Source organism: Aplidium turbinatum, chromosome 5 (assembly GCF_918807975.1).
Source record: "Aplidium turbinatum chromosome 5, kaAplTurb1.1, whole genome shotgun sequence".
NCBI lineage: Eukaryota > Metazoa > Chordata > Ascidiacea > Aplousobranchia > Polyclinidae > Aplidium > Aplidium turbinatum.
Window position 1 is genome coordinate 2,636,794 of NC_137476.1, and position 18,551 is coordinate 2,655,344.

Sequence of the window (18,551 nt, forward strand, 5' to 3'; positions counted from 1 at the left end):
CCAACGATGGCTTCATTTAAATGGGATGCTTTGCAACAAGTGGACAAACTGTAACACTGTGATATTTCCATGACATACGCTCAACCAGAAAAATCGATCTATTTTACATGGTAAATGTGAAGAATAAAAGAACCAATTTTGCTGTGTTCTGGACCAGGACTTCTCAAACTTTATTGTGCAACCCCATTTCAGAAAATAATTTTCTGTGCGACTTTTTGGTTGACAAGCTCCAGTGTAAGCTACCCACTGTAGGCCTATTTTAATAAGTTGCGATTTGCGACTGTCTGGGAAGCCATACTCTGGGTTATTGATTTCAAACCCCACATGGTTACCCAATAAATAGCCTATGTGTCTGTCGCAGCCACGAAACACTATCGGTATGCTGCGTCAATGCGAAGAATCATGGTCAGATAAGCAAATGTAAACGAGACTTTATTTCCACATTGTTATTTCTTGAAATAAAATCGAATAAATCAACAACTGTTGCAGGAACGTTACTGTGGTAGATGGGCAATGTGCTATTATGGTTATCGCATTCCCTGACAGCAAAATCCGTCATTTTTATATTGATGTAGAAATGACGGATTTTACAGTCTGGTTTGCGACCTATATAATGGCTAATCTATGGGTCACTGTACGTCGTGGAAGCGTGCAGGGCAAAAGAAGACTCTACCGAAGAATTGGTTGTGTGTCGTAGAATCACAGGAAATGTGGTCGGCAGCTTTCCAAACAGAATGAATCTGGGAATCTTGCTACAGGCAAAGTTGGTTGGCGTTGATCGCATCCATGAACGGCCTCATGACGTAGCCGGTGCTGTAACAATACGAAGTTACCAGAGATGTCTACCAACCAACAAACATTGTGTTTGTACATGCAATATCAACGATGTTAAAATGGCAACTATTGCTGGTTGGGCTTATAACAGAAATCAAGACCGTAAAAGAGAGTTTGAATGCGGAGACAACAGTTGGCATTCCACGCAGAGGGGGAGTAAATGAAAAGCATTTCGAACCCGCAAGATGGCATCGTTGAGCCATAATAAAAGTTATCAATTATTGCTACAATTGGCCGCCGAAAAACACACAGGTCTAGGGGTTTGGAAAAGCCTTAAAGTGCCCCTGACAGGTGGGATCCAAGTATAGTAACTTTTTAAAGCATTTCCTAGCGCAGAATTACACTTAGCGAACTTTCCTCGTAGCTCGACTGGTTAGGGCGTAATTTAATTAAACGACTGCTCCGCAGCGCCACCACAGGCGAAACTCTATATTTCACTGCTCTGGGACGACTTTGGTGGTATTACGTCATCCTAAGTGGACGTCGTTAGCAACGGATGAAACAAACGCTTCCTAGATGTAATTGGTGGATCACAGTTTGGTCGGAGTTGGTACAAGCGGTTGCTTTTTTCGAAGATTTATTGTTTTTTGCAGTTTAATAAAACTGTACTGGATGCGTTCCTACAAAACCTAAAATATACTTTAAGTGAAAAATGAAGAAATCGTATGAATCATCATTCATTTAATTCATCATCACTATTCAAAAATAAATGAAAGTTCTCTCTCTCTCTCATAATGTGCCTTCAGTTGGCCATTGAAATCCTGTGTAACGGCCATCTGGATCTGGAAAATTGTTTCGGATTCGCCAAACAATGCATGGCGGCATCACAATCCGATTGTTGCTTCCGAGAGCATCACCTTGTAGTATACACTCCAACACATGCCTGTAGGCATTTTTACTTTAGTGGTATTAACAAAGTCATCTTCAGTGAAATGAACATATACGACTAGTTTTGTATGGCCCATCCCACTTTCGAACACTTGAAGAAAACTTTGTCATTTTCTTCTCAGTAGGCCTACCTTGTTTTGTGGGAAAGTGAGAAAAGAAAGCACACGGTCTTTGTCACTGACAATGTCACATAAACAGCAATTTGTAGGCATTGCCTCAACCATAAATCAAAGGTGCTGTTTGTGAAATACTGTTGTTACACTGCAAATGGCTATAGCCAGATTAGGACAAATAAAAAAGTATGAAAATTGTAGCCCTATGAAACTGCAATTTCAATTGAATTGAGATGCTGTTTGATAAAAGTAAACTCAACCTATTTGATCGAAACCTGATAGTAATAATAAGTTCACTTTTTCATTTCGGTAATTCTTAATTTGCGCATGCTTTAGATCAACAGAGCCCCACACATTCACGTTTTGCAGTAGCCGTACCATACTTTACCAAGTCCTCACAGAGAAAGAATGTATCCTTCCTGCTTACTATGACGTCACAGCGGTGTTGCCGTCTTTATTTTCGCAATTGAATGAGTGCCAGATTCGCCGATGTCAACGAAAGTTTGCAAGCGTGTAACTTAATAGCCTGTTGATATTTTTTACGATTTGCTGGTCAGAAGTTTGTTAGTGTCATCTTTTTGGTATCTTAGGTAAACTTAGCGAATTTATTTTCCTGTCAGAGGCACTTTAATGGCTAGCGAGGAGGCTGCACTGTTATTAGGGTGTTTCATTTGCTCCCTTTATTTGAATTTTGATCTGTCCCTAAGTTAATTCTGTTCCATTTGGGAAAAAAATAACCTGGAAATAATTTTTAATTTCATGGCCCCCCGTTTACCCCTCCCACCGTGACTCCGAAATTTCTGCCTACTCCAATCGCCATAACTCAAAAACCACTTTAGATAAACATGGGTTGTTGGGTATCAAAGTTATTGCCATACCCCACTTTAATTCAAAAATGCTGTCAAAATAACAATCTGAGCAAAAAAAAATTTTTTTTCATTTTTGTACAACATAAGAAAAGCAGTTGGCATGAATATTGAATAGCCAAACATACGATGTGAACAACCAAACATAAGTGGCAACTGACACAACACCAAAATTAATCACATGACACAATATTATCAAAAACCATCTATGAAGTAATAGGACATCACAATAAGTAATAGCACAGCAGGGGCTCACACAACCTCCATTAAGCAGGCAGCAACATGGTGTGTTGTGCTTAGCGCATTGGTCTTCCCACCAAAGAGTGTTTACATTAATTTCAGCTACTGAAACCACTGTGTTGCTGTTTTCTTGTGCAAGAAAGGTCAAAATGATTGCCTCCATACAGTAATGGGTAGTTAAAATAAATTCCAGTCATACTAATGTAAGTCACTGGAAACAGTGTATTGCAGGCAATTCCAAAGCGAGTGCTGCAAAAATTGCCTACTATGTGCTGTGCTTCAATGATGTTTTTCCGTCCTGGAGGATAAAAATTCAATGACGACAATACAAGTGGGACATGAATCATGAATAGTAACACAGCAACAGCTAATGCTGATTAAGTAGGACATGGATAGGATACTAAGGCCTGTATTCTAAGATCCAACTTGAGTTCAAACTGAAACTCAAGTTTGGCTTGGTCCATGTATTTGGTATACCATAACCCAAGTCCAACTTTCTGATGTATTCAGCAGCATGTATCAAGATAGTCTGCAGCGTCCCTTGTAGTCTGCCTGTAGACACCATAGTATAGGGGAAGTCACTCTGTCTTGAATTTTTAATGATTTAAAATTTGAAATTGCCAAGTCTCCTGATGTTACGCTTTATTGCTCAGCATAGTTTCCAGAGGGGTGATTAATTAGAGTTCATTGAACTCTGTCGTATTTTCCTGGAAAATTCACTGCAAAATCCAATAACCTTCAAAAACCCAGGAGCTTTGCATAAAGCCAGATGGACGGCAATGCTGATTTACTCCATTAAGATATATCTTCTGGGAAAGTACATTGGAGAGCTTCCACTTGGCACTGTTACTACCACTCAACAAACCTCAAAGATAAGAGGCTTTGTCAACTTTGTCACTCATGTCATGTGCATTCTCAGTGGTGGTTGACATGTTCATCGCCCACTGATGCTCCATGGAATGATCTAAAGTTTTATAAGATGCTGTTCACTTACAGCAACATCAATAACTGTATTGCTCTGAAGGCATTAAAGAGACACCTTTGGTACTTGACAGAGGAAATGATTTCTCTTTCTCTATTCAGAGAACACACCCCTGTTGAAGAAACTTGGTTTATTGCTGATCGAATGCTACAATGCATTGATACACACTCAGCCATCCCAAAACAGCGACATGGATCTGGGCTTGAAAAACAAAATTTCTACAACACTTTGGGCCATCAACATTCAACAAGGCTTGGTGATTTAGTTGGACAAGATTCATGCTATTTTATGAACTTGTTAAACCTGAACCATAAATTTTTGCACCTGCCTGTTAATGAATGGCATGATAACAGCATCTTAAAAGAAAACCTGGTAAATGTCCTAGGAATCAATGTAATTAATGACTGTGCTGAAAGGTATGTAAAATTAAGCTCAGACTTCTTGGGATCTTCTCACAGCGAAGACCATTGCCAAGACACCCTGCAAGTGGCAGAAAAACACAGAAAGTGTCAACCATTCCTTTACAAAAGAGGCACCCACTGTTGATGATGCCCAACTGCCTCTTTGACGATTATATGCATGCATCATCAATCATGATAATATGTCAACCAACTGGCTTGGATACTAATCGTACTTGCAGTTTTTGAAAAAATGTAACTATTTGCAGGATTATAGATAATTTAAGCCTGTATTCTAAGATCCAACCTGAGTTCAAGCTGAAGCTCAAGTTTGGCTTGGTCCATGCATATGGTATACCATAATCCAAGTCCAACTTGTGTTCCAGCTTGAACTCAAGTTGGATCTTAGAATATGGGCCTTAGTATCCTATCCATGTCCTACTTAATGAGCATTAGCTGTTGCTGTGTTACTATTCATGATTCATGTCCCACTTGTATTGTCGTCATTGAATTTTTATCCTCCAGGACGGAAAAACATCATTGAAGCACAGCACATAGTAGGCAATTTTTGCAGCACTCGCTTTGGAGTTGCCTGCAATACACTGTTTCCAGTGACTTACATTAGTATGACTGGAATTTATTTTAACTACCCATTACTGTATAGAGGCAATCATTTTGACCTTTCTTGCACAAGAAAACAGCAACACAGTGGTTTCAGTAGCTGAAATTAATGTAGACACTCTTTGGTGGGAAGACCAATGCGCTAAGCACAACACACCATGTTGCTGCCTGCTTAATGGAGGTTGTGTGAGCCCCTGCTGTGCTATTACTTATTGTGATGTCCTATTACTTCATAGATGGTTTTTGATAATATTGTGTCATGTGATTAATTTTGGTGTTGTGTCAGTTGCCACTTATGTTTGGTTGTTCACATCGTATGTTTGGCTATTCAATATTCATGCCAACTGCTTTTCTTATGTTGTGCAAAAATGAAAAAAAAAATTTTTTTTTGCTCAGATTGTTATTTTGACAGCATTTTTGAATCAAAGTGGGGTATGGCAATAACTTTGATACCCAACAACCCATGCCTATCTAAAGTGGTTTTTGAGTTATGGCGATTGGAGTAGGCAGAAATTTCGGAGTCGCGGTGGGGGGGGGTAAACGGGGGGCCATGAAATTAAAAATTATTTCCAGGTTATTTTTTTTCCAAATGGAACAGAATTAACTTAGGGACAGATCAAAATTCAAATAAAGGGAGCAAATGAAACACCCTAACTGTTACGGTAGGCGAATCGCAATGCTCGCTGTTGTAGTGAGTACTCAGCCTTGAAGAACGCTTCTTTTTAGACAATCCAACACACCAGACCAAGTTGACGTGCAACATGAAAGAGCTTGAACAGAGCCATTGATGATGACTCTCACCTGAAGTAGAAGACCAGACCGAAGGTGATGGAGATGGGTAGGGCCGGCAATGCTTTACGGTAGATAGCGAGCAGCAGGAGAGTCATGCACAGACCAATCAATATCGCCACGAAACACGCTATAGTGGTGTTCCAATCGCCGCTAGATGACGCCTTCCCAACCAACACACTGAAAGGCGAATTAAACAAAAATTAGTTATATTTCAGACTAAATTATTTTATATTTCCAATTAAATAAGTTAAGCTAATAAGTTTATTTCTGACTATGCCAAAATAGCAAAAGTCTATGAAAAGGTTAAAGCAACAAATACAAACAGTAACTTTTGCTGCGTTGATGTGTTTCCTGTGGCAATATATAGAACGCATGACAACACAAATGTTCAAGAAGTACAAAACACTGCTGGACGCATGTGGCTCAACAAAGGCTTTCGAGGAAATACAAAGTGATGGCGAATTACGAGAATTCAACCATGGCGAGACTTATACAAACACAGGGTCACTGCCCACAAATAACACAAAATGTAAACAAATAAGAATATTGACGAATTGAATAAGTTGTGCTGCAATAATAATATTGTGTCAGGTATTCATTAAGTAGGGATAATGGCATAAGTATCTTACCTGTAAAAAATAAAATCCCCTAAGCCCAGCTTGACCCCTTTATACTCGGGTTCAGTTTGGGATTGAAGTGATGCCCTGTTCGGGCGAGTACTTTCTTCGGTTCCTTCACCCCCAACCGGAGCAGGCTGAACAAATGGATTTCAGAAACGGGATATTAGATTAAAAGCGACCACAACAATGTAAGAGCCAATCGAACCAAAGTGGAAACCTGCTTTGTAACCAATCAATTGGTTTCATCCATGGTGACTTGTACACAGGCCAGGCCAACATGGAGCTTCCCATTCGACAGGAAGCTGGTTTTCCACGCTTGCTAGCAGTCAAAGCCGCGCGTATAAGTTGGTACTGTACTACTGTATAGTTGTTAACATAGCCTTTGTTGTCCTTCGTGTGAAGTAGAAAGTTTGCGGTCAACCAAATGGAAGAACTTGGAGCCAGTAGTTCGTCAGGTCATCAAGTTTGTGGAGGTCTGTTATTTCTTTGGGCAGAGAAGTCTTTCATGTGATTTAGCCTCTAGGCCACTTTTTGCTTCCATGCAAACTAATTTTGGCTATTTTGCTGGAATCAGCTATCATGTTTATGAAGTGAAACTAGGAGTATTGTAGTGATTAGAAATTGAGCGATCACATCATGGCAATTTGGTTTCTCATGATTTCAAAGATATAAAGTGCTTTTGCTCATTGAGCTAAACTTCAAAATCAAAATTATGTTGACCTCCTGTCATTCTTATAGGTTTTAACGTTGGCAAAGCACTCTTTTTACCCAAAAAAAAAATTCATGGTCAATGGTCACTACATCACACGACAAGAACTTGAAAGATATATCAATGCGCATACATTCACGATAACAAATTATGCGTCGACTAACCGAGGTAACCGCGCAAGTCATGCAACAATAATTGCCGCTATGAATATCACATTTTCCGCTGGAAAAAAGTGGCCGTCATGTTTTGCTACGCTTCTGAAATCTACAATTATCGTACACTTCAAGGAGTAGCCTGACCTAAGCTTTCAAGTACCGGTATGCAAGTCTGAACACATGTACCTCTGCACCAGTCTGTGAGTCCCCTTCTACGGCATTGCTGCTATCAGGCGGCGGTGATGTTTGATTACGTTGCTCGGTCATCGTGTCAAGATTGGTCTGAGCCAACAAAGTAGTTTATGTAGAGGTGCGATGAATAAGTTAACTAGACATGTCTCGAACGACCACACTATTCTAAGCGCTCCTGTAAACTGCAAATTTTCTATCCGAATTTAACTAAAAAAGAAAATTCACATAATTATTACATTTTCATTATTATCAAATTACGTTCTACAATTATTTTATTTTATTTATTCCATCAAGTGATGTTGTTCAGCCAAACAATTTATCTCCAATCAACTGCGCTCACTTTACTACGCGCTGCGGTGTCTTCCTGAGTCATCACCAAGCTCCACAACATAGTGGAGGAGTAGATGAGACCCGGGAACAATGGTTCGTTCCTCTCCTCAGCTGTCTCCACCAGCACTCGGAGGGGACCTGAAGAAAAGGAGTCAAAGATTTTGAAAGCTACATGATGTTATTTCTTCGGTTGTGGGAACCTTAATTACACTCCTAAAGTTACCATTGACTATCTCTATCTAGTTTAAAAACCACGCACTCTAGTCATGATATAGGTCTACATTTGTTCTCTTATTTAAACCACGCCGAGTTTCTAAATGAAAAGTTACCCCATCTGCTTTTTCACTTCAGACTTTGGGCATTTATCAATCATGTGGTCTGTGTTTTAGTTGGTTTGCTTCCAGTTGAGAACTCTTGGTATAACCTTTTGGCGTTGACTAGCTAAACAATGTAAGGTTTGGCTGCATGCAGAACAAAACACGTGATAGCACGACAAACTAAGAAGCTACGTGAACCAGCGTACCTTGGGGTGACAGGACTGCTATCAGGTCATAGACTGACACCAAAGCAAGGATGGTCCAAGCTGTCCACTCGGGGAGGTACTTGATCAAGATCAAAGCAAGTAGAGCGGACACCACGATGAGATAGGCTTGTTGCAGGACAAGTGGTCCTGTGGTGGAAATCCGATTCATTTACTATTGTTTATACAAGCAGACATAATCAGAATATGTGCAAGTAGTTACAACACATTTGGAAGCAACAAAAGAAAAAAACACAAGAATCTACTGTTGAAAAGGTTCGAAACGCTGACGTCACTTAATTCAGCTTGCATCACATTGTTTACTTAGAAGGTCTGTTTTTCCACGTTGGCTTTTTGATTTACAAAGCAAACATTTGCAAAACAACTACCCAAGAAAGTGTTCGATCGCTGGTCGAGTTCAATGGTACAAATCCTTTCTAACCTTTCCAATGGATGCAAATCATTCCAATAATGCCAAAGTTCCACAAGAAGATGGTGACTGTAATGAAGTCCGCGGGGAAATTGTAAGCGAGCAAGACCTCGCTAAGGAAGAGCAGAGAGAAGACAAACACAAGCAAGAATGATGTAAAAATCAACCAACCGTGAATCACTCGGTAACACCTGGCCAATAGAACGAGAGTTAATTCAATATAATACGAACTACAATATAATATATAATAATATATTATAAATACTACAATATAATACGTTAATTTTAATACTTAGTTTTGACATTTATAGATTCCCATGAAGTGAGTTCAGAAAATCAGCAGAAAGTCAATCGCTCTGACATTGGGCGATGAACTGATGCGCAATTATGTCGAAAATGAATCGATTGTTGTAGGCTACCGTACTCAACCGAGACAAACCATCAAGCTCGTGAAACTATGAATGATCGCCTGCTGGCAACAAAAAATAATGCAGAAATTTCACACCTCGTGGTGAAGGCACAAAATATCTCAATGTGCTAACTAAATAGTAAGCTATGCCAATGGTGGGTTAACGTTTTAGGTGGGGAGAAGCACCACATAGAATATTTTTACCAAGCCGAGGGACGTGCAGCAATCTTTATTGGCAAATCGATATTCTCGGCTGTAGCCAAATTATTATATACGCAACTTCACTTGCTTGCCAAAGTGAGGAGCGGTTAAAAGGAACAATTGGCAACGTGGGCGTGCCGTATTTGCCCACCACTGCGCCATGCGGTGCAGTTTGAGGGTGAAAAGAAATTACCTCAAACTTTAACATGCTTTAACTTAATGTCATTAAAAGAAAAACTATGATTTTCCGATAGCTTCAAAAGAGAAATACCTGAACTTGTAAAGCAGCACAAGTAAAACGGTAGCTATGACGATAATGCCTATAACGATGAGGGCATTGGCTATGGACTGCCACAGTAATGTGCCGGCATCAGCATTGACTGAATGGAATGGCGTGTAAGGTAGGAACTGTTGACTGCTCTGATCGGTGTAGTAGGACACGGAGCTGAAGCACAATTACAATATCATCAACTGCCACTCATGTCAATCGTCAGTGTGCCACTTCAGCCTGGCCTGCAATTGCCTTTAGGAAACTGAAGCTTCTCCTTTTAGCATACCACAATATTGTTACTATTAATTACTTTTAAACAAAGAATACAGCTTTTAAATGAATAAACATGCTGAATTGCTGATGCAGCCTCTATTCAACTTTAGCTCCAACGATTTTGGTGCCTGCGCTGCTCTGTCACACAAACATAAAAAAGTAAATATCACAATAATGTGATGGAATCGAAGATTAACAACATTCTGATAGATCCACTTCTGCTCCTACATCTCAAATTCAATGTACAATGTTTTTTTCAATCTTTCGGCATTTGAACACTTCGTGGAATTAGTGCAGGAAAACTTAGAGATTTTATTGTTGAAATTATACATCAGAAAAGAAATAGCTTAATAACACAATTGAATCGATGCTGCAATGGAAAGTTTTTATTCCAATCTGAACCAACATGAAATCTTTCTTTAAAAATAACCTTCTCACATAAATATGACCCTGTTCTTCAATATCGTTACAATTCAAACCACAAAAACGTGGACATGGTGTTTGAGAAGCTGTTATGCTGAGCTAAACCTGCAAGGCTTGGTAGTGTATCTATGCTACAGCAAGCAGTACTACGCTACAGACTAACCTGATTGTTACCACGACAACCAGCATGCACAACGTGACAGGTATAAACAAGGATATCACGGTACAGGCTCCATACTGCAAATCCTCATCAACTGAATGAAAATGAAAATCCTTCAACTCTTCTGGCAGTCGCATGTTGACTAAACTAAGTTGTGAAGTTGATAACAAAGACCAAAACAATCATCATTGCGTTTACATATGTATTGTTATAACACTTCTATTTATGGAATGATTTAATGGCCATGTTACTTTCAATGTGGACTCGCTGTCTCATATGTGCCAATGCAACAAATTAATTCACTGCAGCCGGAATGGCACGTTTCGGTGAGTCTGATTCGGTGAGTCCGATTTCTTAACGGGGGATTTTTTCAATTTTTTTTTTTAAATAATCGAGTACCGTAGCCTAATTATCATTGCCGTTATAGGGTTAGGGGTTAGAGGTTAAGAACTCACAGAATCGGACTCACCGAATAGTAGCAGACCCCACTGCAGCACACTTTGGTTTCTTGGTGTACAAAGTCGGCCGCTTCAACAGCTGAACTATATGGACATATACAACCAAGCAACCACACGGCATTTAACATAATCCATTGAAATTGAACATAAACTATAAGCTACAAACGTTTTCGGCCATACACACGTTAGCCCTTATCAAGTAACAAAAAAAATAACTGCTTATTATATCTACAATGAAAATGAATAACTGATCTAAACACTGAATTGAAAAACAAAATGCATAAAATGAAACGGCAGAGCACTTGTTCGCATGACGCGGATTGTACATACATCGGTATGTCTACGCGGCATTTGGCCACGCGAGTGAGGGAGCACTTAGATTTAACTAATTTGAACAAACAAAGTGCCATTAAACATCACATATTCGATTGCCAAACATGTGCAAATAACAAACCATCCTTGGAGTCGTTTAGAATTATGCGTAAATGTTCCACCGAATTCGACACTAAAATCCACGAGGCTTTGCTAATAAAATCATACAATCCTCGCCTCAATACACAGTTGTTTGCCTCAGGCGCTTCTTATGTACTCAACGTCTTTTCTTGATGCGTCATATGATGTGTCGTTGCCTCGCGTAATTTAAACGCCATGTGATGTGCTTTTCTCCTTTGCTCTGCCGTTTCATTTTATGCATTTCGTTTTTCAATTCAGTGTTTAGATCAGTTATTCATTTTCATTGGAGATATGATAAGCAGTTATTTTTTTTGTTACTTGATAAGGGCTAACGTGTGTATGGCCGAAAACGTTTGTAGCTTATAGTTTATGTTCAATTTCAATGGATTATGTTAAATGCCGTGTGGTTGCTTGGTTGTATATGTCTGTGGTTGAAGAAAGTGACCTTTTTACCAAAATTGAACTATATGGACCGACTACACTGCTATCAGAGCCCAATGAGATATGAGCCTGGAAAGCAAACCTCTTAGGCCTACACGTATCTCATGAATGGTTTCATCATCATCCTCTACTTGTCTCTTGTTTAGTAGATGAGACTTGGCGTTTGTCTCCGTTAGCAGACGCCCACCAGGTTGACAGTCTGTTTGCCATGCTCACAATTTTCTTTCCCTACAGAAATCGTCTTTGCCATTGCTGAAGCCTTGTCACCCTAATGAATGGTTTCTATATGATTAAAGATGCCGAAATTTCAAATACTGTAAATATTTGTTTAAAAGTTACGAGAGCCTATTTTGGAACAAATGATTGTTCTAATAAAGAAGACACTTGCACTACATGAACAAGGAATGAAAGCTTTCCTCCCTTCAAACGCATACTTCCAGCCATGAATTTTACAACTGGCTACTTAGAAGGGTCTGCTACTATTCGGTGAGTCCGATTCGGTGAGTCCGATTTGGTGAGTCTGATTCGGTGAGTTCCTAACCTCTAACCCCTAACCCTAATTCCTAACCCCTAACCCTAAAACGGCAATGATAATTAGGTCACGGTACCCGATAATTAGAAAAAAAAAAATTGAAAAAATCCCCCGTTAAGGGATCGGACTCACCGAATCGGACTCACCGAATCGGACTCACCGAATCGGGCCATTCCGACTTAGAAAGTGGCAATGTTAGTGTTGAAACATTGTTCAGCTACAGCATCTATAAAAGTTATCAAAGTATGTTGTTGAACAAATTACAAATATCACATGTGGTTTCCAACATCATCCAATTTCGGTTCGCTTACCTCTAGGGGAGATGATCTTTCATTCTCAGCAATGATCTTCTGTTCATCGCATCCACCAGTATGAGCTTTTCCATCTCGTCCTTCACCTGTTTCTTTTTGGTTTCATATTGTGCGCAACATTGTAGTTTCAAGGTATTGCATCAAAAACAGCATTGAAGTTAGCAAATAGGTATTAAAGATTCTGACTCAAACAAAGATTTAATGACGAAAACAGGATCAACTCATTGACAATGCAAATGGCTGTGGGATCAACAACTCCTCTTCAAAGTTCCTCGGATTTTTTTTTGGATAAAAATAAACAATAACATAAGCAGCTTGCTACTCAAGCAGCTTTGAGAAAAGCTTGCTGCCTCAACTTTCTAAAACTGATTTTCCATCAATGGCAACAAAAATAATGAAGCTGAAAAGTCAACCGACATTGATCATGCCATCTTGTCGCTGGCATATCAATTAAATCCTCTCAGCACATGAGTAATGCTATTAACAATTATCAGTAGAATATTTTACCCAGGGATATCTAGAGAAGGGGATATGAAGGCTTTTATCACGTCTGACAATAGAAGGGCTTCTATTTATCTTAAATAATCTCTGTTTATGGTAAAAAGGCAATTGGCACATATACTAATTTAATAAACTTTGTTATGACAACCTACATTGCACTATTACAACCAGGTATGGATATTCAATGAACGCTCATAATCACTTGTTAATTCAACTACCCGTATACTTGCTTTACACCTGGCCAACTGCAAAGGTTTTGTCAAAAAAAAAAAACAGCTAACTGGTAACCTTTCAACTGTCTTTTCAAACAAGTGTTCTTTAAATATGTTCTACATAACAACTGCTGACTGTCTTGTGTAGCTAAGTGTACCAGCTGCACTACAAAACTTTCTGCAATTTTAAAAAGAACCGCATGTTTAACGCGGTACCAACTACCGCCCTTCTAGAGTCATGAGAATCAGCATTCGCTCTGAGCCTTCGTATTCCCTTCTTTAGATATCCCTGATGATGATGGCGTATGAGCGATCTTTCCAGGCTAGATTGGAGGGCAGGAAATTTTCAGCCACTCAGCAGTATTGTCGTCTAGGACCCTCAGACCATACGCACCGTGTGGAGGCCGGTGGGTTAGGCAGTGGTGGATGACATGGTCTGCGGTCTGTTCCGTGGCACCACACTCGCATTCTGATGAAGGAGCCAGGCCCCACTTGTGCATGTCCGAACGAAAGCGGCCGACGCCAGTTCGCAGGTGGTTAAGCCTGACCCAGGCAAGCCTTGTGAGGGACATCCCTGGTGGGCAGGGATCGGCGTCGGGTATGAAGTCACGGAGCGTGGAGGTGTGATTTTGCCACTCCGTGTTCCACATGTGGGGGGGAAGAACAAGCACTTTCTCGTGGTCCCTCCCATCAGTACCATATCTTCAAGAAAAAAAGATATGCGAAGCGAAGCTTGTCACACTCGAGATATCCCTGATTTTACCTTTTAGATACAATGATTGTTGAGGCATGTTTCTCAGCAGTCAAGTGTAGCAAGATTTGACAGCGATAAACATGTGTTTCGTCCATGAGTGGGCTCATCAGTATCGCACCATTAATTCATGCCACATAGTTCTCAAAACGCTGCTTTTGTCAGTCAATTGAATCCTTATCTTTGTAGAAAAAAACAACTAAACTAACTGTGCCAAGGATATGCACTGTTGCGAAGGAGCGATCTTTATGGCGTCAGCACTACCTGACTACTCATCATCGAACAGCAAGCATTGTGTTTCGCTAACCATACTGGTGTAGCCTCCACACTAGCTTGCTACCGAGAAACCTGGCGACTGCCGAGAAACCTGGCGACTGCCGAGAAACCAGCCAGACCAGATCAGACATGTTTTTGGAAAAGTCTTGATGGCTAGTCTTGAAACACCGGTATGGTTAGCGAAACACAATGCTCATTGTTCTATAGTGCGTAGTCACTAGTCAAGTAGTGCTGACGCCAGGAAGATTGCTCCTTCTCAACGATTGTTAAGCTGTCACAAAGAACTGCAGGTTATTATTAAAACAAGCTTATCAACTAACCTGGGCCTTGTTGAGCTCTTGCTGGTGAGGCATTGTCCATACTAAAACAAAAGTTTGATATGTTAGTGTGTTGAGACATTTTATAATTGGTTGTCTCACCAAAATGGAACTAACTGGCAACGTCGGACTGTATGAAAGTTGATAAAAATCATAACCTCTAAAGCTACTACTCTTAGAAACAATAGAAATTGCTTGACTAAAAAAGGTTTGAGAAGTGTTGAGATAAAATAAAAGTCTAATTACGCTTTTGTTTTGATCAACTATATGGTGCTTTTGTGCTTCATTTTCAGATCATTGCCATAGCAAAATTACAAAAAAATGGATCAAAAATCGAACAAAAAAATTTAAGGTAATTGCATAAAACATACTACAAAATCACACATGTAACTTGATTATTCATACTTTTACACCTGGAAGCAGCAAAAAAGCACTAATATCAATAAAGTTCTAAAAAAAGTGCTCCAGGGTCAAATTGAAGAGCTTTGGAATGTAGGACCGACGCAGTAGCTATGAGCCACGGATATTCAAGTAAAAATTTGTCGAGTTTAAAGATTATAAACGCAGCTTTTGTTTGTTGTTGAGAGAAAAAAATATTAAAAAATACATTGTGCTTGAGTGAACAGGTGCATATAGCTTCTGAGGCTATATTCACAATATGTATATATGTAAGAAACAATAGCCACTGAAGTTTATCAAGCCCATCCTTTGACAAAAGTTCGAAGATGACAGCTGATGGCAGGCTTAAAAGCACAGAAATATAGAAAATATGCAAGATTCCAAGAAGATACAGGATGGATATTTACCAGTTGCCTAGGCACAGAATTGGTCAAAACATAAACTAATGCCTTGGGCAGAAGCAGTTTGGTGTGCATGTTACCTTATTGATACCGTACCTCATAAAGTTAGTCAAATAAATTACTTTTTGTTCTTCAATTGTTCAAAATTTGATTGCAGGTTGGTTTTCATGAAACACGCTTCAAACTAAAGTTTAGTCCTGATAACTCACCTGGTTTGATTTTCATTATTTCTTTGATTTGGAGAAATGGGGGAATTTCTGACCAACAAATCAGTTTGATCAGTCTCGCTTGTGGCTGAACTCATTACAAACTTTCAGTTTCAATATGTAGCTACCACTGTAAGTTAACACAAAGCAAATGTCCCAAAATAAAACTGTGGCACAAAAGTTTTCATAAAATTTCTCTTTTTGAATTTATCAAAGATTCAAATGGATGTACAGTGTGGTTGCTAACTATAAAAAATAACAAATTTCACATTAAATTGATAAATTTAGATTGATTATATTGCTTTCACCACACACATGTGGCTTGGGCGATATGGTACGTATTCATCTTAATCAAATTCTTTTTAAGAAGCCATATAGTCTACTCTACCCAACACACTGTAAAGTTTAATTCATAACCTGCATAATCAACACTGGTTAATGATGATGAATGGTAAACCTCTAGGTAGGGATAAAGTCCGTCAACTGAAAACGTCTGCCAGTCCACGAAAATGTTAACAATACTCCGACTTGCTTGTTCCACGGTTTTCCCAATTAGTTTTTACAAACTTTAGTAAACTTGTGAGATTTAGCCTAGTATGCTTGATACCTTTGGTTTCGTTTAATTTCGAACACTTCTACCTAAAAACTTCTGGCAACAATGACCATCAATGCCTGACAACTTCAATATTTGCATTTTTGAGGTACCCTGATCACTGTTGCCACTCTCTTGTCATATAAAGTACTCGATTTGACTAAAAAAAAGGAAGTGGCTACGTTTACGGCGCCGTAAATACAGCCGTTCCATGCCTTTTTTTTAATCTTTACGTCGCTTTTACTGCGCATGCGCGCTGGTGCGTATTTTTTTCTTTTTTCACCTTCTCTTTGTAAGCAAAAGACGAAAGAAAAAGTGAATATATAACTTCTAAATTCAACCGCCTTTGCCAAGTGAGTCAGTGGCGCGTGCGATTTTTGTCTGGCTCTTACTCCCAAGGATATGAGTTCGATACCACCAGGAGGTGATTCTTTTTTAAACTAAATTCTAACCCGAAGTGAATTACAGACCTAAATTACAGACCTAAAATTACAGACCTACTGCTCTTGCTACTGTCATTTCTAAACTATTTGAGCATGTTGTACTTTTTTTACATTAATGACTATCTCACAACAAACGATAATCACTTTGGCTTTAAACCTAAGCATAGCACAGATGCGCATTTTTGTACTTAGCAAGCAAGCTGTGTCTTACTACAGAAAACGTGGAAGTCCTGTTTTCTCTGCATTTTTAGATGCTTCGAAAGCATTTGATAGGGTAAACCACAACCTCCTATTTAAGGTCTGCAGAATGTCTTGAATGTGTGTGAAGATTATGCGCTTTCTAACGACGTCATTTTTAACTGCAAAAAGTGATTTGCTATGTACAGTAGACCTCGGTTAATCCGGATTCGATTTGACCGGCGATTCCATCCGGATTAGGCGAAGGTTCGGATTAACTGATGGCGGTTCTATCAAGCCTGACATTACCTAGATAGAAGGGTATCGGTAAAAATCACCGAAATTGAACGCATTAGTGTGGTCATCTGCCAATTCGGTAATGCGAGATCACCACATTAGCAACCCAGTGATAGAGTTCTTTTGAAATGCAGTATGCGTGTAAAATGAATGTATTTGTAGACTCTGCATCTAACGTCTAGCGTTGGTACTAATATATGTAATAAATTTGAAGTGTTTTTTTTATCGACAAAACACAATGACATGAAAAGTTTTTGGATTAGGCTACCGTAACCTACTTTGCTTTTGTTTTCAAGTAAATTATTAGAAATGTAAAGGCTGTGTAAATTTATGTCGGAACAAAATCATGTTTAATTCATAGAAACTTCGCATAGGCTATGCTTTAAAGCAGGGGTCGGCAACCTACGGCCCGCGGGCCGGATCCGGCCCGCCAAGCAAAATTATCCGGCCCGCAGCATTTTTGCAAATTGTAGTTGGCGGGCCAAAACGAACATCCCATTATTTTATGCTGCCATTTGGTTTTACATAACAGAATTAAGATTACTAAATGTTATGTAAAACTTTCGCAATTTTTACTTTTCCATATTTATCCGTAACGCTCACTTGTAATCACGTAGCCTGTGTACTTATGCCGCAACAATGCTTAGTTAGGGCATTGTCGCCATTTTGAATTTCCTTGATATTCTTTCTCTGCGAACTGCATTTTAGAGAGAGCGACGTTGCAGGCCTGACAGATAGTTTGATAGATTTGAAGTTTTAAGAATTAGTTTGTTTGAAGGTTGATAATTTAGAAATATGTGTAGCTTAGGAAGCAGGAATTGGCCTTTTTAGTGACAGCCGGTCCAGACTTTTAAATTACTTTATTTTTTAGAGTTATAATTTACTCCCAGTTCCATTTTTCCGTTTTTTTCAACAAGTGATTCTTGTCTTTGAAGAATTTGCTACTTGTTAGAATCCACCAAGCATAGGAAATTATCACAAAGCGCCTTTGTACCCGCGACCTATCGATCACGGGTCGCTTTGTTATAGTAAACTAGGTTTGGGGCAAAATTTAGCTTAAGCTTGCAGAAGGTAGCATCAAGGTACTTGGCAGTTTCACCTTGAAGTCCGGTTATATTAGCCTATTTACTGCATGCTAGTTGCAGGCTACATGAGTTGCGTTAGTAATAGTCAATTAACCGTATATTTAACGGCAAGTTGAGAACACAACTTACTGATGACCACTTGCAAGATGTTATGATTCTTGCCTCATCCAACCTATCACCTGACCTTCAGAAACTTTCTAGCAGGAAACAACATCAAATATCACATTAATGTTGTGCTGTCAATAAATAAAGTACTTGGTGTTTTTCGTTAC

General features: G+C 39.3%; 1 protein-coding gene across 3 annotated transcripts; it reads right to left on the minus strand.

Annotated features, from left to right (window-relative positions):
• Positions 1-227: 227 nt before the first annotated feature.
• On the minus strand, positions 228-15,847 carry LOC145769955 (presenilin-1-like). 3 transcript variants are annotated; one of them, XM_082581517.1, is made up of 12 exons: positions 15,689-15,763; positions 14,683-14,723; positions 12,623-14,037; positions 10,431-10,521; positions 9,572-9,745; positions 8,703-8,881; positions 8,264-8,410; positions 7,751-7,878; positions 7,405-7,500; positions 6,364-6,488; positions 5,744-5,911; positions 228-813 (listed from the first exon to the last, which is right to left on the minus strand). In XM_082581517.1, the coding sequence occupies exons 4-12, from the start codon at positions 10,454-10,456 to the stop codon at positions 753-755; spliced, it is 1,104 nt and encodes a 367-aa protein (XP_082437643.1). In that variant the 5' UTR covers positions 10,457-10,521; positions 12,623-14,037; positions 14,683-14,723; positions 15,689-15,763; the 3' UTR covers positions 228-752. The 3 variants fall into 3 exon arrangements, with proteins under 3 accessions (XP_082437643.1, XP_082437642.1, XP_082437644.1); XM_082581516.1 differs by lacking the exon at positions 12,623-14,037 and having other exon boundaries at positions 15,689-15,847; XM_082581518.1 differs by lacking the exon at positions 15,689-15,763 and having other exon boundaries at positions 12,623-12,708; positions 14,683-14,839.
• Between the last annotated feature and the right edge of the window lie 2,704 nt (positions 15,848-18,551).